The sequence below is a fragment of the Phocoena sinus genome, chromosome 8, assembly GCF_008692025.1.
Source record: "Phocoena sinus isolate mPhoSin1 chromosome 8, mPhoSin1.pri, whole genome shotgun sequence".
Lineage (NCBI taxonomy): Eukaryota > Metazoa > Chordata > Mammalia > Artiodactyla > Phocoenidae > Phocoena > Phocoena sinus.
The window spans coordinates 9,200,598-9,227,128 of NC_045770.1; the positions used below are offsets into that span (position 1 = coordinate 9,200,598).

The 26,531-nt window shown below is 38.7% G+C and overlaps 2 protein-coding genes across 2 annotated transcripts; one reads left to right on the forward strand and one right to left on the reverse strand.

The window, feature by feature from the left end:
• Positions 1 to 1,832: 1,832 nt before the first annotated feature.
• Positions 1,833 to 2,755, forward strand: LOC116758109 (olfactory receptor 8B4-like). The gene is given in 4 exon segments (XM_032640795.1): positions 1,833 to 2,403; positions 2,406 to 2,478; positions 2,480 to 2,676; positions 2,679 to 2,755. Coding segments are annotated over 4 exon segments (918 nt in total).
• Positions 2,756 to 3,387: 632 nt separating this feature from the next.
• LOC116757683 (olfactory receptor 143-like) lies at positions 3,388 to 25,963 on the reverse strand. Its single transcript, XM_032639726.1, is given in 6 exon segments — positions 3,388 to 3,461; positions 4,052 to 4,222; positions 23,763 to 23,976; positions 23,978 to 24,418; positions 24,420 to 24,694; positions 25,936 to 25,963. Coding segments are annotated over 6 exon segments (1,203 nt in total).
• Positions 25,964 to 26,531: the final 568 nt, after the last annotated feature.

Genomic DNA, 26,531 nt, shown 5'->3' on the forward strand with positions numbered 1-26,531 from the left:
ACAGCAGGAGCCAGGGGACCTGAATAGCTGCTTATGCTCTTTTTAGTAGGGTGACCATGTAATTTGTTATCCAAATCCAGACACTTTTGAGAGTGAGAAGGTTTGCTATTAATAATTACACAGGGATAATGGATGTAAATCAGGACTGTTCCAAGCAATCTGGGATTATTTTAGGCAGCTTCAGTGGAAACTTACAAATGTAGTTGCTCACATATCTTTGAATATTTCTTAGAATATTCATGTAACAGATCACATGGAGAACAATTTTGTCATCTGAAGGATGACAGGATTAAAACCTTTAGGTACATCTCCTGTTAATACCTTAGCCTGCACACATCCATCGAGTAACTTTGTAAAGCGGTGTGTGTGTGTGTGTGTGTGTGTGTGTGTGTGTGTGCGCTTCTATGCATATGTGATGTGATATTTTAATCTCCTCATATATAGTAAAAGCTGGCCTATGGCCCTTAGTAGAGCTGAGGGTAGGTGGTGTTTGGGGCGGGGGGTGTCTCCACTGTTCTGAGCAGCTCATGGTGCTAGAAACATTTTGTCTGAGGTGCTTTCCATATCACCTACAAGTCTGACCTAACTTTTTTTTTGTCCTATTCTCAAAACTCCCTTTGAAAATTTAGAAATAGTGGCTGAAATTAGTTTGGGATCATCCTCTCTTAATGTCAAGTGTAAGTGCCAAGCTTTAATGAAGGATAGGAAAACTGAGGGTCCCCCCTCCAATTCAACACTAAACAACATGAAGTCCTTGGAGATAATGAGAAGTTTGAGTAGAACACCTGAGTCCCAAGATGCTAGGTAAACTTCATCATCCAGGCTGTAAACAATTTCTTCCCTGTAGGGACACATCTCTCAGAAATTCCCAGGGGGTTGAAACTGTATCTAATCAGATCCCTGAGATCATCAAGTAGCATAAAGTTCTTCATGATATGCCAGCTGGGGTTCTGGTGAAAATGAGCATTGCTGTTTTTTTTCTCCTAAAGTTGATGTATATACCATCTGGGAAAATCCACAAACAGAAATCTTGGTCTGTTCCTAGAGCACCTTGGAGACTGGGGTCGGTAAAAGCTCTGATTCTCAGCACCAACGGAATCAGAAGAGTTAAAACTTGAGGCTGTCTTCTTTATGCACTAACACCATTTTCTCCTTTGAGATAATGGAAAAAGAGATTGCATAGGGCCCAGGACTTTGGGGGGCAAGGAGGAGGAAGGTGAATGTCTGACTCCCATTTTTCCTGATGGCTTTCTTTTAAACTCACAAATAAGGGGTCTGGGATGTATTGAGCCCTTCCCTACTCTTAACACTGACTCTGGTGTAAAATGCAGTGAAGGGACTGAGAGGAGGAAGGTAGAAGGTGCAAACAGAGGGGACACTCTTGGCTTTCTCCCCATGGCGGGAACCCCGTATCTAGTTGGGAGAGGGAGGCAGGATGAATGGAGACAATGGCGACAGGAGAGCTCCTGTCTCTGAGCCTGAGGCAGTGGGCTCGGGTTGTACTCCTGCTGGCTCTTGGAAGGTCTTTCTGAGAGCCGCTGGGCGGCCGATTCAGGGGCTCCATCCCCTCATCTCCCAGGTGGGGACAGAGCTCTTGCTGCCCATGCTAACAGACTCTAGCTTGGATTCACGATCAACCCAGGGGAGCTGAGATATAGTCACAGACACATTGTCGATAGCTTGGGGGGGCATAGATGAGAGAAGAAAGGCACAAAGGAGGGCATCCATGCACTGGCTCATCTTCTAGACCTTTCTTCCATCAGCCATGCTTGTGCCTATAACCAGTCTATGTATTTTGCCCCTTGTTTCCACAGACAGCTCCCCAGAAGAGAATGGCTCTGAGAAACAGCTCCTCAGTGACTGAGTCTATCCTTGTGGGATTATCAGAACAATTAGAGCTGCAGCTCCCCCTCTTCCTACTGTTCTTAGGGATCTATGTGTTTACTGTGGTGGGCAACTTGGGCTTGATCACCTTAACTGGGCTGAATTCTAGCCTTCACATTCCTATGTACTTTTTCCTCTTCAACTTGTCTTTTATAGATCTCTGTTTTTCCTGTGTGTTTACCCCCCAAATGCTGAATGATTTTGTGTCAGAAAACTTCATTTCTTATGTGGGATGCATGACTCAACTATTTTTCTTCTGTTTCTTTGTCAGTTCTGAGTGCGGTGTGTTGGTATCGATGGCTTATGATTGCTATGTAGCTATCTGCAATCCTCTGCTGTACGTGGTCACCACATCGCCTCATGTCTGTTCTCTGATGATGTTCGGTTCGTATGTGATAGGGTTTTCTGGGGCCATGGCCCACACCAGAAGCATACTGAGACTGACCTTCCGTGATTCCAACATCGTTGACCATTACCTGTGTGAAGTCCCCCCCCTTCTTGCAGCTCTCCTGCACGTGTCCACGTCAATGAGCTGGTGCTTTTTATTGTTGTTGGCGTGGTCATCACAATACCCCTTATCAGTATATTCATCTCACGCTTTGATTCTCTCCAGTATCCTCCGTATTCCTTCCACTGAGGGCAGGTCCAAAGCCTTTAGCACATGTGGCTCCCAAGTTGCTGTGACTCTGTTCTTTGGGTCAGGGGCATTCACCTATTTGAAAACCTCTTTTCCTGGATCTATGGACCACAGTAAATTTGCCTCAGTCTTCTACACCGGTGTGGTTCCCATGCTTACCCTCTGATCTACAGTTTGAGGAATAAGGATGTTAAAGTTGCTCTGAGAAAAACCCTGGAGAGAGTGCTCTTCTGATGGTTCTGTTTGCATCAGTTATGTACCGGTAAGCGTCGTACTCAAGAATCTTTTTATCTACAGGTGTAGGAACTTTAATCTTTTTTCCTTAAGGGGGGCGTTCTCTCTACTTAAAACAATCACACATCCCTTGCTTATACTCTTTTTGAGGTTTATACTGGGTCACTGTATGCAACTTAGCATCTATTAAGTGCCTACTGTTTATTAAGTGCCTACTGTTTATTAAGTGCCTACTGTTTATTGGACTCTACACTAGGTCCAAGAGATGAGCAAGATGAGGCTCTATGCCTTCCATTCTTTTCTTGGTAGGGTAAATGGGTTTGTCCAAGCAACTTTTCTGGCTGGGAGATGGGGCAGGTGGTGGTATGAAGGTCCAGGAGAGTGAATTTATTTTTTTTCTTCAGTTATGGGAGCAGGCTTACCAAAGACGAAAGGTAGATATACCTTGGGCCATAGGTAAGGTAAGTCTCCTAACTCTTAGAGAGGTTGCTTGGCTAGGAAGATTGTAAATCATTCCTTTCATATGCATCCATGTACACACAAGAGAAAGCCTCACTTAAGAGTTCTTTACATGGCCTGAAACGTAAAGATAAGTCAAACCTAAAATCTTTCTTTTCAAAGTTTCAAAACTCTTAGGCCATGGATTGGTAACCATGGGGTAGGTAGTTTATAACTGAGCCAAATTCTTGGGCCCTGGGCTCTAAGGCTGAAAGCAAAAGAATAAGGGAGAAAGTCCATGGATTTACAAGGTTATGTTAACTGCTACCTCTATCCTGCCTGAGATACTGTGCATATTATAGGCATTTAGGACAATTCTTTTATTATTTACAATAGATTTAGATATTACTGTCTCTGAGACTGTGTGTATGTACGTGTGTGTGTATTATAGTTAACTATTAGAGAATCAGGAAGAAAGAGGAGTCACATTACACTTTCCACTTGCAGGAAGACTTGGAAGCAATCCTGATTTTGAGTGCCAAAGACTGCTCTGTACTACTCTGTTGAAGATTCTGCTATTCTATAATGGATAGCTCAGATTTTGAGGAGTACACCCTCATAAACTTCCCTGTGTGTTGGCAGGAAAGTGAACTTAGGGCCAAACCAACCCGCATGGAAAGACGGGAGAATGGAGACTCATGGTGGGGTCAGAAGAATGGGACCCTTTCTGTGTAAAGACTAGAACTTGGGGTGTCCATGAGATCATCTGTAAAGAGCATTTGGTACTTTTGGATACCGAAGAGTCATATAAAGTACTCAGTCTATATATTTTGCTTTGCTTATATTTTTCCAACTCACCCATAAAATTGGAGAGCTGCACAGTGTATATTGGTATGAGAAACGAGGAAACAAGAGATGTAAGACCTTTCTCACATTTATCTCTCTGCTGACACTTGTTAGAAGTGGCAGCATCGTACTGAGAAGAAAGGTAGTTCAAGTGTTCCAGGTCATGGTCAGAAGCAAGGCATCCTGAGATACAGCCGAGAACAGCACAGAGGAGCACCTGCAGCAAGGAACTGACTAAAGAGGAGACGTGAAATAAAACTTATTTTCTCTAAATATGCTAAAGGGAGGGCGTTTTTGAAGGTAGAAAAATCCAATACTTGGATTATATCTGGATTGTGATAAAAATGATACTTAACCTTTATTGAGCACTCTATGTCTGGGCACTGTTTAAGGTGCCTGACATATATTAACTCACTTACTGCAATTGTGTTAATGCCATGCTGAACCACTGCTAGTCAGTCCTCTGGACTTAGCTGAACTCTACCCTCCAGAGGACTATCTAGGTCTAGGCATGTGGAGACCTGGGGATATTAGTAAGAGTCAAGAATAAGGAACAATAAGGATAAATATAATTTGATATGCATAAAGGAAAAAATTACCACTAGTATAAATGAGTGGAAATAAGGGACAAAGCAAAACCATAAGGATGTGAGTGGAAAGGAATAATTATGAAATAAGTTCATTAAAGCCTAAGAATAACTTTATTTACATTCATCCCATATTGGCATTGGGGTAACTAGAGGTGAAAGCATAAGTATGACTTAATGAGACACGGGCTTGGAACCCTTTGTCACTGAAGATCTGAAATGACAAGAACTCAGAGGCTCTTTTCCTGGTTCTTGTAATAGCCAGTAAGAGCCATTTATTTCTCCCACATAAAAGACAACACTTCATAAATTATGAAGCCATTCACCTCTCTCACAAACTAAGGATGGGTCATCTTGCATACCCTTCTAGGTTGGTGTTGAGGAACTGCTGGTTCATAAATGGTCAACAAATAGGAACAGGTTTGGGGGCTTCTGCTTTACAGTAAGTGAAAAACATGATTTGACACTCTGTGTCAGATGTCCTAAAGTGGGTCCCTCTGCCACAACAGCAACATTGTGTCACCTCATGACATCATGACATTTTGACTTTCAGCAAGTGAAATTTTCTCTCTAGGAAGCATTATTAAAGTCAGGATTCCTCTGGGTTCAGTCTTTGGTCTACTTCTCCTTTTGGCTCTTCCTGGGACGCCTTTCCAGCTCCCACGGCTCCAACAACCACATGTTTGACTCCTAAATCCATGACTCTAGTTTGGATCTATGTTTATAACCTACAATTAGTTATAACTAGAAATATGAAAGTATCGTCAGATACCAAACAGAATTATGTAATAATTTGGTGGTGACGTAGTTTTGGAGAATAGAAAAGAATAAACTACTCTTGATAAACTACAATAAACTACACATTCTCCTACATTCTAAACAGGTAGGAGAACACAGAGGTAAGTGACAGACACCAAGTCCGCGAAGAACTTTCCAGTGGAGCTTGGGAGTGAAAGGCACTGCTCTAGGCTGTGGGGCAGTGATGCCTGTTCAGTGCTAAGCCTTAGCCCACATGTTAGATCGACAAACATCGCCCTCTCTCCCCTCACACTTCCATAAATGAAATCCGTCATTTACTAAATGCTGCAGCTGCTGATAACGTAAGTGTGACTGCAGTGGCTTAAACACATGAAGGTCCATTTTTCTCTAACATAAAAGGCATCTAGAAGTAGGGAGTCCAGGGCTGATATGGCAGAGTCACCAAGAACTCAGTGTCTCTCTCTTTCTTCTCTTCTTAGCAGTGACTTCATTCTCGTGGATGCATCATGGCTTCCATATGGCTGCTAGACCTCATATGGTTTTGTCCACAGTCCAACCAGCAAGAAGACAAAGGGGCAAAGGAGGGCAAAGGGTGCTTTGCCTATTCAATAAGTGACTTTCACTGACATCTCACTAGCCACCCCTACTTTCAAGGGAGACTGGGAAACTTGGCATTCAACTTCAGAAAATTGCCATCCAGGAAAAACTTTAGGATTTTGTTATTAATTAAGAAAGAGTAAATGGCTATTGGGTAGGCAATCAGCAATGTGTACCAAAGGACAGAATTGGTTCCACTTGCCAGGAGGGAGCAGTTCAGAAGTGAGCACCTTCCATCCCTATTATGGCTTCCTTACTTAGTTATACTTGGTTTCAAGTGTAAGGGAGGGAGAGAGAAAGAGTTATTAATATTGCTATATCTCTCACATTACAGTTATCTTTGTCTTTTTAGTATAAAGGGACTTCTGGTAATTGAAGCTCTTATTTTCTTATGCTTTGAGACGCTCCCTCTTGATTTGTAGGTGTTTATTAGAAATGGTAGGAAAGAAAAATAAACTTTCCTCTATCCATCTTAGGTTCATTGACTAGGGCCCTAAAATTAGAATGATGAAAGAGAGATTAACAAGAGAAAAACAAACAGAAGTGTATTAACATGCGTGGTGTACATACACACAGGAGTACTCAGGGATGAGTAACTCCAAGGGGTGGTTAGAACTTGGGCTTAAATAGCATCTTAACAAAGAATAAATTTGTAGAGAAGTTACAAGATAGAGGAAAAGGGTTTTGAGTTTCTGGGGTGGTAAACTGTGGGAAAGTAAATATATGGGGAAAACGAATGGAGGATAAGGTCTAATTAGTAATGTTTTTTAATGTAGGTTCTGCTGGTGAGGTCTCTGGGTTTAGAATGGTCTAGAGTTGTCTCCAGTGATTAACTTCTGTCCCTAACTTCTGTCCCTTCTGGTAGAGAAGAGACATTTATGTGCTGCTTTTAGGTAAATAGGGAGAGATTTTCTTATATCTACTTTTTCTAAATAGACTTCAGTTCAAAATCCTTATACCAGCATGGTATATTTTGGGTAGCATATACTCTGCTGCCATTAGGAACCATACCAAGAACAAAGTTACTGAGGGCACACAAAAATGCAATTCAAGGGCTTCCCTGGTGGCACAGTGGTTAAGAATCCGCCTGCCAATGCAGGGGACACGGGTTTGAGCCCTGGTCAGGGAAGACCCCACATGCCGCGGAGCAACTGAGCCTGTGCGCCACAACTACTGAGCCTGCGCTCTAGAGCCCGCAAACCACAACTACTGAAGCCTGTGTACCTAGAGCCCGTGCTCTGCAACAAGAGAAGCCACCGCAATGAGAAGCCCGCGTACCACAACGAAGAGTAGCTCCCGCTCACCACAACTAGAGAAAGCCTGCATGCAGCAATGAAGACCCAACACAGCCAAAAAAAAAAAAAAAAAAAAAAATTAAATAAATAAATTTATTTTAAAAATGCAACTTAAATAGGGCCACAGACAGCGGGGCTCATTGACAGCTAACAGAGAAATATGACAAGAAAAATTAGGCTAGGAAATCCATAATTTCACAGAACAGCAAGAAGACTTGCTTATTTTTTAAGATTCACCCAACCATTTATGGGTTCAACAGATATTCACTAAATTCTCACTAAGTCACAGGTGAAGAGTTCAAGATTTCACTTAATGGGATCATTAGGACTTCCAACTGTCTTTTTTCCATTAATATGTACAACCACATGCCCTAATTAATAAAGAAGCTGAGGAGGGTTTGATTGATACTACTTTCTGAAAACTGAGAATCCGAATTAGGACATTTGCCTACTTAGAACAATTTGACATCTCCTTGGAGGAGGGACAAGAGTATTTACAAGCTGACAATTAATAAAAGAATAAGTATATTTAATAGTGTAAAATAGACACTAAGGAAGAATTATTTTTGGCTAAAACTTGATGGTGGAGAAAAGGGAGCAGAGAGGATAAGAAGAGGAAATGTATTAGTTGTATCATTAAATTATAGTGATAATAGACCCAGTAAGCGTATTTTATAAAGTTATTATAAAAGCATGCACCATTACAAAAATACAACCCAAAATTTCACACACATAAGGAGGAAGAAAGGCAAATCACATAGTTAGTGACATAAAATAATGTAAATATAAAATGAGAAGACATAAAATACTATGATAGAACTAAAGCAAACATATATAAATAAATGTAAAAGTCCTAACCTCTTTATTAGTTAAAAAAGGATTAGGCTGGATCATAAAGCAAAATACAAATCCATGTTACATACAAAAACCTATCTAAAACCAAGTGATTCAGAAAGATTGATAATAAAATAGTGGCCAAAGACATACTAAGTAAATGCAAACAAATGAACAAGTATCAATAATATGGGTATCAACTAGAATGGAAGTCAGGCCAAAACTGTTAAGCAAGAAAACTATAATGTTACAGGGTAAATTTTACAATGTATATGTGAGCGTTGTGACTCTCTATGCCCTAAATAGTAAAACAGCAGGACCTATAAGAAGACAAAAACACACTAACGGAAGGAAACTTTAAATTACCTTTCTGAGTTCATGATAAAACAAGGTACTGAAAACACAGAAAAAGACATAGAGAGTCCTGTCTAAATATAAGAATCAGAAAAATATAATTTATATATATCATTTACATGATATACTGTATATAAATCATCTGTATGTGTGTGTGTGTGTGTGTGTGTGTGTGTGTGTGTGTGTGTGTCTAGCTCTGTTTCCTAGAAACTAGAAACACATCTTCTTATTAAGAGGTCAAGACAGTCACATAAATTGACTAGCTATTAGGTCATAAAAGCAAACCTCAATAAATGTTATATATTAGAAATAGCACAATGTCATCTGATCTGTGTAACAAAACTAAAACTTAATTACATAATTAAGAAAAAAAGTCCTCTATTATCTAAATAATAAAAACTAACTTTAAAGGTACTTACACGTGAGAGAAAACTGCAAAATTACAAAACATCTAGAAAATGGATATGAAAATGCAACATTTCACAACTCATGGGATTTGTGTACTGCTAAAGCAGAAATATAACATATAACCTTAAATACTGTATCAATAAAGAGAACAATGAAAATAAATTAAGCACTTAATAAATCAGGAAAAAAACATAATAAAAACCAAGAAAATGAAAACAGAGGGTAGGAATTAATAAAGTTAAAATAAAAAATACTGAATTAGAAAACATAAAATAGTAGAATTAATAAATAAATAGATCAACTACTATCTATTCTAAACTCAGAAAAAAAAGGAAGGGGAACAAATACTAAATTTAAGAAATATGGGAGAATTAGAAATGGAGGAGATAAAAAACTTCAAACTACTTTGTTTTGCTCTATTCAAATGAATCAAAAAGCCTGGATGAAACAGTCCATTTTCTAGGAAAATGTGATTCAGTAAAACTAATGCTGTAACATGTAGAAAACCTAAAGAGTCCAATTCCATAAAATAAAGTTGTCAAGAGTTATATACCAGTCCCAAATGGTTTCACAGAAGAATTCTACCAAAGAACAAATAATTCCAATACTATTTAAACTGATCTAAAGCCTAAAAAAAGAAGAAAAACTCCAAAATTATTTTTATGAGATAAGTATAACACTGATGCCAAAATCCATAAGATTGCATACAAAAAAGGACCAACCTCATTTATGAAATCAATACAAAAATCCTAAATAAAATATTAGCAGATATTTCAGCAGCAGAAAAAAACAGTAGCTCATCATACTAAGTAGGGTTTATTACATGGCTGCATGGATGGTTCAATATTAGGAAATCTACTAATATAATTTATTTATTAATAGGGCTAAAGAGAAAATCATATGATCATCTCCATAGATGCTGAGAAGATATCAATTCATCATACAATTGTGACTAAATTCACCTTATAAAATAGGTCTTGATAGAGCCAGTTTGAAGTTTGGATCGATCTCTCTCTCTCTCTCTCTCTCTCTCTCTCAGCTAGAACTAAAAACCCTATTGGACTTATTCCATTTATTTTTATTTCTAGCTATATATAACGCTCATCAAACTGCCTGCCCTCTTTGGACTAAATTCACAGAGACATTTCATTTGTCATATTTCTTTCCTGGCCCTGAGTAACTCATGCTATATTAGGTAAAATGTAACATTTCACTGTCTTATTCATTTGTATTTATAGCTCCTTTTATTTTCTAGCTGTTTCCAAGTTCTGGACAAATATTCTGGGTTTCACAATTTTAAGAGCAAAAACCACAGTATATTGTCCTTAGCTAAGGGCCAAAGGGCTATCTGCAGCATGAAGTTTCTTTGTTTTCTTAACTGTGCAAAACAGCTCCCTAGTGCAAATGAAGATCTTTTATTCCTCTTTGAAAAAGGAAAGAAATGTGGCAGAGAAACTTCCTAGCAGTGGATTGTACCTTTCCATGCAACTCCCACTTGCCTTTAGCTTCTTAGAAGGTAGAAATAATGTGTATTCTCCTGGCTATCATCTTTTATAGAGGAGTAAACTGAATTCCAGAGTTAAGAATCTGCTGAAGGTCACGAGAATGTGGTAGATCCTATTTTTAAACTCCACTTTATTGGACTCCAACTCCTACGCTTTTTTGCACAAATACACATCGCTTTCTAGAAAGGAATGTAAAGAAATAGGAATATGAAATAGAGAAATATGAGAGGAACAGAGAGCGTGACAATCTGGAGAAATGGTTGCAAATCAGCATGAAAGAGAGGATGGACACAGTGTTGGTGCCCCAAATCCCTGTGAGTGAGATATAGTTTACTTTGGTTTAAGAGTCCAAAATAGACACTTACACATATTCTTAAAAAGTTTGTCTCCAGGGCTGGACGAAGAAAGCCAGCTACAAGGGAACACTTAACCTTGCTTTGTTTTCAACAATAACTCTAATGAGACTGGAGAATGGATCAACCTCATTCTGGGAATAGGTCAGAATCTTCAGGGACACCGTGTATAGTTAAAAAAAAAATTATTGTCACATGATTTTGTATATTTGAAAGTAAATTAAGTACAAATAATGTCATAATGCAATTTAGTGATATAAAATACTCTGGTGAGAATACCTAAAAGAATTTATCTTCTTAACACCACTTATTCTAAAGAATGGCAAATAAAATTACTCCTTGGAGGTATATATCAGAACCTTGGGATTTGTAAAATTTAAATTTTTATCAAATGGTTTTAAGATGGTTAAACACACTGTTTTATAGGAATAAATTTAGATCATAAGTTATATTGGTGAGCATTTAAAACTAGATTTTATGTTCATGACACTTTCTATAAATATACATTATATAATCACTAACTTATAAAATCTTTCTTTCACTCAACTTTTTATTGTATTCCTACTATATTCCAGGTTTGGGGGAGAGAGCAGTAAACAAAACAAAACAAAAAATACTCGGAGCTTAGATTCAACTTATTTGTTAAATTGGAATAATTAGTTTATATTTGTATATGTTATTTATATTGTGATTACCATGTCTCATCCATTCTTTCTTCACCACATAACGTAGTAAGCATCCAATAAGACTTGCAAATTGAATATATTCAACCTGCTTAATTTAAATTTTGCTCTAAAACACATCTTTTTTTAAAGTTTATGTGTTTTAACAATGAATTGAAAATTTTATATAATGAGTTATGTAAAATCTCTGGTTATACATTTACGGGCCTAAAAATATGCAAAATATAAATTTTAAACTAAATTCACTTTTTTAAAAAACAACTTCACTGAGTCACCAGCACAACCTGGTGGCTGCTTAAATAATTACTTGGTTCAGTGTTTAAAAGTTTCTCTCCTGAGTTGTGTCTCCATTCCTGTCCTGACCTGGCTTTTTCTTTTTTTGTATTTAAAAATCACATTAAGAAGCTTATAACTATGATAATTAAAATTTCACAATTTTTTGTAAAACAAATATAGGTATTTCAAAATCCTATACATACTGGTCCTCTAATAGCAATGTGATTGGATGATTTGTCTCCTCGCCAAGTTAATTAATTTCTAGAGGGCAAGAACAGCCTCACAAAGTTTTAAATTATAATCCTGCTCCCCACAGGAACTTAATATTCTGCAAATTAAAAGCAATTATTGTTTTACTGCTTTGCAACATTTTAAAGGGTTTGTGTGTTTTGCAGGTGATTTATACCCATTTAATAGAGTCTGGGGTCTTGTCAGATTCATGATATCTATAATCTGAGATGGCTCTTCTTCCAAGTGATCATGACTAGAAATAACTGGGAAGAAGCTGAGCGATCATTTGCCAGAAATGTCTTAAAAGGTATTTCACCATGGATGGGGGTGGTTGCACTAGATGACCTCTAATTCTAAGATTTTAAAACTACTAATGATTCATTAAAATAGATCATTTTTGTCTGCTTCCACTTCTGCTTTTGTACTTCCACTAGCTAATGCAGGAATTCAACTCCTGTGAAATTTCCTCAAGAATTTCTGGGAATCTCCAGAAAGATCTTGTTGTGCTCAGGAACCAGTCGTCTCACTGGCAGCACACTAATCCCTCCCTGTACCCCAAGACTGGAGGATACACTGCTCTGCAGAGCAGAAGATCAGCTGCTCCCGCCCCTGAGTTTCTGTCAGATGTGCCTGCTGCCCTCTCTTGCCACAGCTCAGAGACCAGCCCATGGGAGTACAGACACATTCTCCAAGGCTGTTACCAGGCCCTGACACAGAATTCCCCTTCCTTGGTCCCTCGTTTCCCACCTCCCACACACATCTGCTGCTTTGGATGGTGGCCACTTTCATTGCTTTTATCCTTTTCCACATATCCCTGTAAGAAGCATTTAAATGAGCATCTATAATGTACTGGGCCCTGCATTTGGCACTGGGGATACAGCACTGAGCTATGCAGATATGGTTCTAGTTCTCATGAAGCATTCATCCCAACAAATAAATATGGAGCCAAATCAGATCATCTCACCATGAATTAATGAAATCCACAACTTCATCAGACATTATGAATCTCCTCTGGGTTCATCTGAACTCCTGCTAAATAAGTATTGATTTTACTTGCTTTGGTAAATAACACAATCTTTATTGAGTTTTAGATGAAATTGTAGGCTTAATCTAAATAATAAAAATCCAAGTGAATCACAGATTAAAAACATCTGTGATTCACTTGAGTGAGTCATATCATCAATCACTGTGATATGTGATGTGTGATATGTGATATGGAGATGATGGAGTTCCTAAATCTTTAAGCAGCCCAGAAACTGAGTCTTTTGAAGCCTTGGTCTTCCTTTCTCCTTTATGTACAGGATTGTATGAAGCTTTCGTTGCTATAAAGCTGGTAGAAATCTTCCCTGGAAAGGAAGAGTATGGATGCTTTTGGGAATGGAGAGAATTGAAGAGAAATTTCTGGAAGGATAGTCCAGGTGAAGAATAACTAAAAAGTTATTTGGATGCAGAAGTAGTGGAAGGGGTAGGGAAGAAAGGTGGATTTTGGCCGTGTTGGGCATGGGCAACCTCGTACACACAAGGAGAATGAGTCATAAAAGCATGTAGGGATCGGGCATATATTATCAACTCTTTGATTTTGAATACTGAGCCTAAGTTGTTTGAATGTAACTTTATTTTCATCAACCTGTACTGATGTGAGATGAAAAACACACACTTCTAGTGGGCCCATTTTGAATCTTTGGAATCCCTTGGTGTGTTGGGTGGCTTTATTAGTGGGGAAATTTATTCAGGTAGGAGCAACATGCACATAGGATGCCCCATAACAACATGTGCTAAGGACACACTAAAGTTTAAGAAAGCTGTTCTAGTACACACAACGTTGATTACATTGACATTGTTCATCTCAAGTTAAGTTCAAGATAACAATAAAATTAATCTAAATGGGCGATATCCTAAGATTTTAGTTTCAAGGAGAATAAAATTTACAAATTCCCTTAAATGCCTTAATTTCTCTGTTTCTGAGATAAAAGCCTATATCTTTTATCTTTTCAAAAAAATTAAACCTTTTAAATAGTAGATTAACATGCAGTTTTTAAAATAATGCAGGGATCCCATGTATCCTCTATTCAATTTCCCCCAATGGTAACATCCTAAGACTACAGTATAATAGCACAACCAGGATATTGACACTGATACAGTGCGTTGATCTTATTCAGATTCTCCCAGTTTTACTTTTATTCATTCATGTGTGTGTGTGTGTGTGTGTGTTTGGCTACGTTGCATCTTCCTTGCTGTGCGCGGGCTTTCTCCAGTTGCAGCGAGTGGGGGCTACTCTTCATTGCGGTGCGTGGGCTTCTCATTGCGGTGGCTTCTCTTGTTGCAGAGCACAGAATCTAGGGCATGCAGGCTTCAGTAGTTGTGGCTTGCTGGCTCTAGAGCGCAGGCTCAGTATTTGTGGTGTGTGGGCTTAGTTGCTCCGCAGCATGTGGGATCTTCTCAGACCAGGGATTGAACCCATGTCCCCTGCATTGACAGGTGGATTCTTAACCTCTGCACCATCAGGGAAGTCCCTGTGTGTGTGTTTAATTCTGTACAATATTTATCACATACGTAGGCTTGTGTATTCGATACCACAGCCAATATGCAGAACAGTTTTATCACCACAAAGATCCCTTGTGGGGCTTCCCTGGTGGCGCAGTGGTTGAGAGTCCGCCTGCCGATGCAGGGGACGCGGGTTCGTGCCCCGGTCCGGGAAGATCCCACATGCCGCGGAGCGGCTGGGCCCGTGAGCCATGGCCGCTGAGCCTGCGCGTCCGGAGCCTGTGCTCCGCAACGGGAGAGGTCACAACAGTGAGAGGCCCGCGTACCGCCAAAAAAAAAAAAAAAAAAAAAAAAACTCTTGTGATGTTCTTAACTTATGATGTTCATCTTCCTCCTTAAACTTCATTCCCAGCCTTAAACTCTAATCCTTAAGCCACTAATCTGCTCTCTACCAGCATTACTCTTTCATTTAATATTATAAAAATGGAACGATACAATACGTAACATTTTGGGATTGACTCTTTTCACTCAGCATAATTCCCTTGAAATTCATCTAGGTTGTTGCCTGTATCAATAGTTCACGCACGTTTTTGTGTGAAGAAAGTTTTCCTTGCTTTGGGATATATGCCCAAGGTTCTAACTGCGAGGTAATCACATGTTCAGTTTTAGAAGAAACAAACTATTTTCCAGAGTGATTATAATACTTTATATTCTCACCAGGAATTTATGACTGATCCAGTTTTTCTATATCATTGCCAGCATTTGGTGCTGTCACTTTTATTTTAGCCATTCTAATAAATATGTAATGTTGTTTCATTGTGGTTTTAATTATGTTTCCCTGATAATGCTGAACATCTTTTCATGTGCTCATTTGCCACCTGCATGTCCTCTTTAGTGAAATGTCTACTCATGTCTTTTTCTCATTTTCTACTTGTTTCTTTTTTTTTACTTTTAAGTTTTTGAGAGTTCTTTATATAATCTTGATACGTGTGAGATATATGCTTGCAAATATTTTCTCCCTATCTCTGTGTCTTTTTATCCTTTTAACTGGGTATTTGACAGAGCCAAAACATTTAATTTTGGTGAGTCTAAATTTACAAATTTTTCCTTTTATAGACTGTGCTTTTTGATGTCAAGTCTTAAAAATCTAGGCCTAGCCCTAGATCATAAAGGTTTTCCCCAAATCTTTGTTCTTTCAGCCAGCTAAACAAGTTTAACATTATTGGGTTTCTGTCTTAACCTCCAACTCTGTCCATCCTACATAGAAGAGAAAGTTTTAGAAACAGGTGTTGGAAGATCAAAATCTTCCAGGCAGGTTTTCTCAGTGATCTTAGCTAAGAGTTTACTTTTCCTCTTCTACTGTTATCAGGAGACTCTGTGAGTCAGAGTAAATCCCATCACGAACATTTTCATTAGCAAACACCCATTATCATTAGCTTTCATAATGAAATAAATTATTTGGTGCATTTCATTTGTTAATTACAATTGTAATTCTGATGATACTTGGGAAAGATGGGGTGATACCAAAAAAACTTCTCTCCTTTAAAAAGGAACAATATTAATCACAAATGAAAAAGGGCCATTTTTCTCTGAGTAAAACCAAATTACTCCCTTCATGGGTTGATTTTTCTTAATCACATTTTGACATATTTTCTGTTTGATAGTCAATCATAAAAATTAGGAGAATAGGATATTTCATAACTACAATTCCTTACCATAGTGTGAGTTCATGAGTGTAGGGAACTCTGTTTTGTTCTGTATTATATCCCACACGTAGCACCTACTATGATAGGTGTTCAAAAATTTTTTGTAGAATGATTGAATTAATGAATCAATGAGTATTACCCCTAATTATTTCTTCAGGCAATTTAGGAGAGTCATCACTGAAAGAAAGATCAGAGCAGTGAATTCCTTTAGTGTTCTACTTCTAAATAACAGAGGTATGTAGAAAACAGCAAGAGTTTCTCAGACTGGATACCTTGGAGAGGGAGGTGTCTTTCTATGCCTCCCCAGTAATACACAGTCACAAGTTCTGAAGTCTGTGTTCTGTTGGTTCATCTATATTCCTTCCTGAGCTGAAAGTAACCAAAATGGGCAATATGGGTATCTATGCCCATCAAGCAGAGATATCAGCCCTATTCCTAAACTCAATATTTGGTGGGCATATGCTAAATCTCTGTGAGCCTTCATCCTCTTTGGCCTGCTGCAATCTCCCCTAGCTTCTTCTATTGGTGCCCAACCTTAGTTTTGGACACCTGATTACATTCGAGCCCCTGCGGGGACTGAGTAGATCCTCACCCTAAATTCTATGCCACACCTTAGACATCATCCAAAATGTACTGCTGTTAACATTTGGTTGTAATTCCTTACAATCCTAATTTGTAATTTCCAAATAAATTCCACTGCATGCTTATGCTCTCCCTGAAGTGCTTCATGCTCTGTCATCTTTGGCCCTTTCTTCATGCTTTTCCTTGTTGAATTTTCCTCACTCTCCCTATTGTGCCCCCACACTTCTCACCTGACAATACACACTTCTACTTTTGTTCAGGTAACTCATATCCTTCTTCTGTTCTCCGTTGAATCATTACTTTCTCCATTAAGTCTCCCAGCCTCTTAAATCAATCTTATATGCTTGGATACAAATGTACCTATTATCCTCACTGTAAGTATAAATATTTGTCAGATTCCACCACAGACTTTCAGTTCTTCCGGGACAAGGGACATGTTTAAATTATTTGCCATTGTGTCAAGATGTCAGGGGTGTTTTTGATATGTAGGCAACAGGTTTCTAACCTTGGAAATACATAGGAGAGAAGAGTGTGGAGCTGAGAGACAATGAGCATTATCTGGTACTTGCTGTCTTGTTTATTCTCTTCTGTTCCACATTTAATCCTGAATAAATATTGTGGGTTCTAGAGTCCGCAGTGAGTTAAATTAACATTATGCTGAATTTAGCTGGGCACCAAAGTGCCATGGTATTATCACCAAATATCTTGAGAATGTGACTTGAGAGTAGCTTAAATTAGACAATTCAGGTGAACTAAGTCTTTTTGATCCTGTCTTCCTCATACTTTTTAATAGAAGGAAAATTTGTGTGTAACATCTCTAACAGTTTCTAGAGGCAAAACCCCAAAATCATAGCAGATGAGGTTGATGTTACATGAAAGAGGATTCATTATTGGCAAAGCCAATAATGACATTACTTGCCAGAGGAGGAAGCTAGAACTTTCTCTTTTGATAAGTGAGGTACAGAGGAGGTTACAAAAACTACCACTTTCAATCATTAATCATGAATCAAAACACCCTAAAACCAGTTTTCACAATGTTTAATTTTTCATGTACATATCTTTGGCCAGTTTGTCCATGATTTGGCATATATGGACGCAGGGGAAAATCCTGTCTCAGGATTTATGTTGATAAGCAAGTCACTCTAGTAATTTACAGAAAGAATACTGGGGATGCAGGCACTTGGTGTGAGCCTGTAAAGCTATACTTGGAGAAAAGGCAGAACCGAGGCAACCCAGAGGCTGAGAGCAGGGCGTATTCAGCAGGAACAGTCTTGCTACAACGCCACACCCCTGCTCCATACAACTGGCACGGCCCCTGGACATGCTGCAGCCACCAAAATGGTTCCCAACTGTCTCACTGTGTTCACATCATTCCCATCAGATTAATTTCTCCGGTGGAAGCATGCAGTTGGCTGCGTCTAGGTCAATGTGCCTCTTTTCTGTGAGCCTAGGGACATGGGGGAGGTGTTTCTCTCCTACCTGGATTCTCCAGTGGGAAATTGGGCACTCAATCTCATCAACATGACACTGAATGGAAGATTATCCTCCAAGATACATGCCCACACATTTGTTTTTTTTTTCATATCTACTGAAAGAGTGAACCTATATTTTCAACTCTGGTTAGTTGTTTATTTACATAATATCCAATATGACATTTGGGAGTGGAGCACTTGCTGTTTTTTCCTTGCATGTGATTAAATCGATGCCAAGACGATTCAGGTCATCTTCCTGTAACCTGTTTCAATTTGTTTTCATATTTTTAAGATGCTTTTTATTTCTGGCATCGACATTGAATACTGGTGGAACCGAATAGTAAGCCAGCTGGCAAAGCAGAAATATAAGCTCCAGAGGCTTAGCCCCAGTATCGTGAAAAAAGGTACAGAAGGGTGGATTTGGACTGAGCGGTAATTTAAACTTACATGAATCAAAGAAACAGGTCTATTAGGGCAACTGGACAATATTCATCAAATTTACATATATACATATCCTTAGGCTTAATAAATGCACTCTAAAAACCTATACACATGCCTAACGATTTATGTACTGGTTTACTAATTTTAACCTTTTTTCACAATAACAAAAAACTGGGATTAACCTAGTTATCCATCAAAAAGAGACTGTTCAAATACTTTTTTGGACATTTGTACAAAAATTTTATGTAGGTGTACTAAAAACTAAGACTATCTTTATATATATAAGACATATATCATATATGACTATCTTTATATATATATATATATATATATATATATATATATATATATATGATATGATATCCAAAATGTATTGTTAAGTGGAAAAAACCCTCCTAAACCACTGTTCCAGTCTGGACTGGTTGCTTTTAGGCTAGCTACACAGCTGTCATCCTGGGACTTCACTAGTCTTCTGAATTTACTCTTTCCTGGATCCTAAGTCTTACTTGTTCTCTAGCTGTGTCTCAAGAAATGGTATATATAAGATAAAAAGCAGGTTAAACCAGTGTGCACACAGAATGCTACCATTTATGTAAAATCAGTGGGCTAATATATATGAACTTTATTATATGTGAATAAAATGTCACTGACAAAAAAAAAAAAAAAGAAAAAAAAAAAAAATGTCACTGACAGCACTGACAGTAACTGATAGGACTGCCTGCCTCCTGGGAGAACAAGTAGGTAACTGGGGGTATGTGGAATGTAAGGGAGACTTTTCATTGTATACCCTTTCTGTAGCTTTTGAATTTTGAACCATGTGAATGCATTATGGACTCAAAAACTAAATAATTAAAAAGGACCCCAATACTAAGAAGCCATATTTCCCTTATATAATGAGTTATTAATTCTATATATACATATAGGAAAGGAGAAAAATCTAAACAGATATGGTGGTGGTGGTAAAAGAACACAGTAAAAGTAAACTTTCCAGAGGAAATACCACCCTAAGAAGAAATATCAGTAAGAAGTCTAAAAGGCATGAGAGAGCATGGCATCAGGAACAGTGCTTTCATAGAAGGAAATATTTACTGACACAGGAAAATGCTCATGACAGAAAGGGATCAAAAAACAGAGAGCAGGAGCAAAGGACATAATCCATATAATGAAAAGGCATCCTATAGAATGGGAAAAAATATTTGCAAACCATAGATCTGATAAGGGTTTAAATATACAAGGGACTCAATACAACTCTATAGCAAAAAAAGAAAAAACCTGATTAAAAAATGGAGAAAAGAACTGAATAGATATTCTTCCAAAGAAGACATACAAATGGTCAACAGGTATACGAAAAAGTGCTCAATATCACTAATTATCAAGGAAACGAAAATCAAAACCACAATGAGATATCACCTCACACCTGTTAAGATGGCTTTTACCAAAAAGACAAGCAATAGCAAGTGTTAGTGAGGATGCAGAGAAAAGGGAATCCTTGTACACTGCTAGTGGGAATGTAAATTGGTTCAGCCACTGTGGAAAACAGTATGGCGGCTCCTCAAAAAATTAAAAGTAGAACTGCCATATGATCCAGCAATTCCACTTCTGAGTATATATCCAAAGGAAATGAAATCAAGATTTTGAAGAAATATCTGTAATTCTATATTCATTGCAACATTATTTACAGTAGCCAAGATATGGAAACAACCAAAATGTCCATCAATGGATGAATGGATAAAGAATATGTGATACACACACACACACACACACGCACACACACACGTTGGAATATTATTCATCCATGAAAGAAGGAAATCCTGCCATTTGCAACAACATGGATGGACCCTGAGAACACGGTGCTAAGTGAAATAAGCCAGACATAGAAAGACAAATACTGCATGATCTCACTTATATGTGGAATCTAAAAAAAGTCAAACTCATAGAAGCAGAGAGTAGAATGGTGGTGGCCAGGGGCTAAGAGGTGTAGGGAATGGAAAGATGTTGGTCAAAGGGTACAAGCTTTCAATTATGATAGGAATAAGTTCTGGGGATTTATACTTTAAATTTACTAAGGGAGTAGATCTTAAGTGTTTTCACCACACACAAAAAGTGGTAACTATGTGAGCTGATGGACGGGTTAACTAGCTTGATTGTGGTAATCATTTCGCAATGTGTGTGTGTGTGTGTGTATATATATATATATAAAATCATGTTTTATACCTTAAATATATACAATTTTTATTTGTCAGTTTTATCTCAGTAAAAGTGGGAAAAAGAATGCATAAATTTATGTGTAATATCACTCCCATTTCCCCCTAAATATATCTGCAGATGTAAAGAGAAAAGACTTGAAGGTAACATACCAATGATGAAGGGTAGTTTTCTCAGTGTGGTATCTGATACCTAGCATTCTAGCAGCCTAAAATTTAGGGCAAGGCAACTGTCAATCCTACTGAGGAAACTGAAATGCAATCCAATTTAGCCACGGTTCAAGCCAAGCATGGGGACTGTGCACAACAGCAGGGATATGTCTGTTATACTTCTGCTGCCACCCTTAGAAACAAAATTTTACCTACCATGATGCATTTTGGGGTTCTAAAAATGCCACAGCCACTTTGCAGGCACACCTAATTTATTTACTTGGTTTTATTATCTTCTACTAACACATGCATAGGTTACATTTTGGAGACAGGTTTTATTTTATTTTATTTTATTTGTCTTCTTTTAACATCTTTATTGGAGTATAATTGCTTTACAATGGTGTGTTAGTTTCTGCTTTATAACAAAGTGAATCAGTTATATATACATATGTTCCCATATCTCTTCCCTCTTGCGTCTCCCTCCCTCCCACCCTCCCTATCCCACCCCTCTAGGTGGTCACAAAGCACCAAACTGATCTCCCTGTGCTATGCGGCTGCTTCCCACTAGCTATCTATTTTACATTTGGTAGTGTATATATGTCCATGCCACTCTCTTGCTTTGTCACAGCTAACCCTTCCCCCTCCCAGTATCCTCAAGTCCATTCTCTAGCAGGTCTGTGTCTTTATTCCTGTCTTACCCCTAGGTTCTTCATGACTTTTTTCTTTTCTTAGATTCCATATATATGTGTTAGCACACGGTATTTGTTTTTTTCTTTCTGACTTACTTCACTCTGTATGACAGACTCTAGGTCCATCCACCTCACTACAAATAACTCAATTTCGTTTCTTTTTATGGCTGAGTAATATTCCATTGTATATATGTGCCACATATTCTTTATCCATTCATCTGTTGATGGAGACTTAGGTTGCTTCCATGTCCTGGCTATTGTAAATAGAGCTGCAATGAACATATTGGTACATGACTCTTTTTGAATTATGGTTTGCTCAGGGTATACGCCCAGTAGTGGGATTGCTGGGTTGTATGGTAGTTCTATTTGTAGTTTTTTAAGGAACCTCCATACTGTTCTCCATAGTGGCTGTATCAATTTACATTCCCACCAACAGTGCAAGAGTGTTCCCTTTTCTCCACACCCTCTCCAGCATTTATTGTTTCTAGATTTTTTGATGATGGCCATTCTGACCGGTGTGAGATGACCCACGTCCTAGAGAAATGGAAGTAAAAACAAAAATAAACAAATGGGACCTAATGAAACTTAAAAGCTTTTGCACAGCAAAGGAAACCATAAACAAGACCAAAAGACAGCCCTCAGAATGGGAGAAAATATTTGCAAATGAAGCAACTGACAAAGGATTAATCTCCAAAATTTACAAGCAGCTCATGCAGCTCAATAACAAAAAAACAAACAACCCAATCCAAAAATGGGCAGAAGACCTAAATAGTCATTTCTTCAAAGAAGATATACAGATTGCTAACAAACACATGAAAGAATGTTCAACATCATTAATCACTGGAGACAGGTTTTAAATTTCATGTATATAATAAGTAGTACAACAAATCCTGATTTTATCTTAGTTTCTGAAGGTAAAATTGCATGCTTTTCCTAATTTATTTTGTAACCAAACCAAACAGTTCTTCTTTTTTCCAAAAGGGATCCAAATTCTTCAGGAGGAACATGCTAGTTTGCAAACAGGAGTGCTGTTTACCTGAAACAGTCAATTTGAAAGATACCTATGTTATAATAGACCCAGGAAAACCCAAAAGCTGAGGGATTCCATCACCACTAGACCTGCCTAATCGGAAATGCAGAAGGCTATACTTCAAACTGAAAAAAGAATGGCATTTCCTTCTATTGTATCAAACCAGACTCTTCACCGTTTTGAAGATTTATGGCCACGAATTTTAAGAAAACTCATTTTCTGAAAAAAAGGAAGTTTTTACTAACAAAAACTTTTAGTTTGCTTTAGAGAAAACATCTGTATCAAACAAGTTCAAACTATTAATTTCATGAATATTTATTTTACCAGATTCTAGTCTAACCATATAGGAGAAAGGAGTAAACACTAGGTGGTCAAATTCTATTTGATTAGGCAGAGATGTAAACAAAATTATGGACATGTACATTACATATTATGTACATATCTGATACATGTATATATACATATACATCATACCCCTGATGCTATTACAACGAGTCAGACTAAATCGATTTAAAGTAACTAGGTTCATTTCTCTCAGTTCCTAATTGGTATTAACACATTCCATACTTAGAAGCTAACACTTGTGATCCCTGTTAACTAAGCATAAATATCTCATAGATACTATTGAAGCTTTGCTGAGTATGGAAATGCAGTACTAAAGAAACCATGACTAAAAGAGCACTGAAATTCTAGAAAATTTATAACTTACACAGAAGGAACTCCTCAAATGGTTAAAAAAACAGAAAGGGCTATATTAACATTGTTTTTAGGGAAAACAAAGAGGGGTGGCTGCATCAGACCACATTCATGCTGATGTATGAAAAGTACATGGAAAGAGGCAAAGTGGGAGGTGGTGTGAAAAGGAGCAGGAATCAAGCTGAGTCTCTGGAGCCCACCGTTAAGAATAAAGCTCATTCAGTGAGTAAGCATGGAACTGAGAACAATCATGAGACTCAATAATACTTGCATGTTTAAATGGCATGATTAGACAGAAAAAAGGATCTAAGGCAAAAACCTTGTTCTGAAGAAAATTACGGGAAAACACATTCACACACACACACACACACACACACACACACACACCCGACAACCCAGCAATACTGGTTCTGCTTAGTTCGCAACTCTTTAGGGTTTTCTTCAGAGCAAGTTTGACATCCTTGTTCCTTAGACTATAGATGAGGAGGTTCAACATGGGGACTACATTGGTATAAAATACTAAGAAGAACTTCCCCTGGCCCACAGAACCATCAGAAAAGGTCTTGAGATGTGTAAACAACCCAGAACCATAGAAGAGGGCAAACAGTTATTATGTGGGAGCCACAAGTACTGAGGGCTTTGGACCAACCCTGAGCTGATGAGATGTGGAGGATACTGGAGACGATCAAAGCATAAGAAACAAAAATAATGAACCTACATATTATTACAACTGTGCTCACAATAATGGAATCCACCAGCTCGCTGGCATCAGTGCTGCTGCAGGACAGCTGGAGGAGGGGGAAGATATCACACATGTAATGGTTGTTGATGCTGGAATCACAAAAGGATAATCTGACCATGTGCCCTGTGTGGACCATGGCACCGGCAAACACCATTACATATGAACCAAACATCAGCAAAGAAGAGACCTGAGGGGACATGGTGACTGTGTACAAAAGGGGCTTACAGATGGACACACAGCGATCATAGGCCATGGCTGTCAACACATAGCATTCAGAATGGACAAAGAAACAGAAAAGAAAAACCCAACAGAGTCATGCACCCCGCAAAGGAGATGATGTTCTCTGACACAAAGCTCATCAGCAGTTTAGGCGTAATGACCAAGGAGTGGTAGAGATCCATGAAGGACAGGTTGAAGACCAAAAAATACATGGGAGTGTGAAGATGAAAGTTCAGGCATATCTGATGAATTAAGCTCAAATTCCCTACCACAGTGACCATACAGTTCAATAAGAAGAGGAAGAAGAGGGGTATCTGGAGTTGACTTTGGTCTGTAAGTCCTACCAGGATGAACTGAGCCATTTTCCACAGACATTATCGGCAGGGGTGTGATCTGTGAGGAAATGAGAAAACAATGTCACATCAAGAAGAGACTGAAATCCTTTCTTTCTAGACCGAGGACTTGTTCCATGGGGGCTCAAGGGTGACTGCTGGGACAGCACTCTAGAAGAGCCAGAGTGACAACTCCGTATCTTTCAACTTTCTTCTCTCATCTGTCCTTCCCTTCCATGTTTTCAAATCTCAGCTGCAACTCCTCACCTCCCTTGGGCTGACACGATCCAGGATAAAGTCTTTCAGCAGGGGTCCAAAGTGATGTCCACATCTGAGAGCTAAGGAAAAATATCTTGAAGAGATGAGTAGGCTGGCCAAGGCCATACAGCAAGAGAGGAAAGGAGTCCAGAGTGGTACCCGGGACTCCTTGCTATGGAAATTCCTGAAGCTTGGGACAGTGAGGTCACTGTGATCCCCACTGTGCCCACTGCTCAACCTATTCTCTTCCTCCTACCTTTCAGAAACTCAGCACCAGGCTTAGCAAAAGTACTGAGAGTGTCCCCTACGATCCTGCATTCCTCCCACCCATTCCCTTTATCCAATCTTACCTCAAAATCACAATGGATTGTTTAAGAAGGGCAGGTGACCTCCCACATCTCTCCACTGCTGTAGCAGTGGGAATGAAAACATCAGAACAGAGAAGACTCACCACCCAACTTCCTTCAACCTGGAGACTTCACTACTACCAGGCCTTATGTGCTCTTTTCCCTTCATTGGCGGGAAGGAGACAGAGGTTTTGACAAAGGAGGAGACAACATCCCTTCTGTCTGTAGATTCACATATGTCTTCAGGGCAAGGCAAATGCATCAGCTTTATGTCTCCAAACCATCAGCGGGCTAATAGTGTGAACGCATCTTGTTCTCTGTGGATCTCAGCAACTTGTTTGGAAGCTTGGAAAATGAGCCTCATTTAGGATCACAGTTTGATCAGGCTCCTTAGGGAAGAAATTACTGAGCCTGTGTTTACATCTTTTGTTAGTAAGTTGATATTGGTACATTTGGGACTCAATGTTCTTCTCCAACTATCAATTCACATTAAGAATTTATTGATATGTAATAAATTATCATAAACTTAGTGGCTTAAAAGAACACCCACTTATTAGTCATAGTTCTGTAAATTAGAAGTCTGGTATGGAATCACGTGGCTGGATTCTCTGCCCAGGCCGAAATCAGGGTGTAGGCAGGGCTGCATTCCCTTCTGGAGGCTCTGGGGGAAGAATCTGTTTCCAAACTCATTCAGGTTGTTGGAAGAACTCAGTTCCTGTAGTCGTAGAACTGAGAGCTCCATTCCCTTGCTGGCTGTCAGCTGGGGGTCACTCTCAGCTTCTAGAGGTTGCCTGCATTCCTCATTATGTGGCCCTCTTGTCTTCAACCTGGCGGTAAATGGAGAATCCTTGCTGTGCTTTGAATCTCTCCAACTTCCCCTTCTGCCACTAGCTTGAGAAAAACTCTCTTGTTTTCATATGCTCATGTGATTACATTAGGCCTGCCCTGATAATCTCCCTAATTTAAGGTCAACTGTACCATATAACATGCATTATCCCTAAAGTGATATATCATTATATATATGGTTCCTTCCACATTCAAATAAGAGGGGATTATACAAGAGGAAAAGACATTGGGGGGCGGGTCATGTTTCAGAATTTTGCCTGCCATATCTATCTTCTCTGGAAATCTATTCTTCACACATTTTATATGGAATTACTTGTGAAAATGCTGTATTCCCTTGTTTGGCTTCTCTCTCAACACAGATGCAAATTCCTCAGAAAGAGCCTTCTAGGGTCTGCTCCCCAAATTTGGCGTC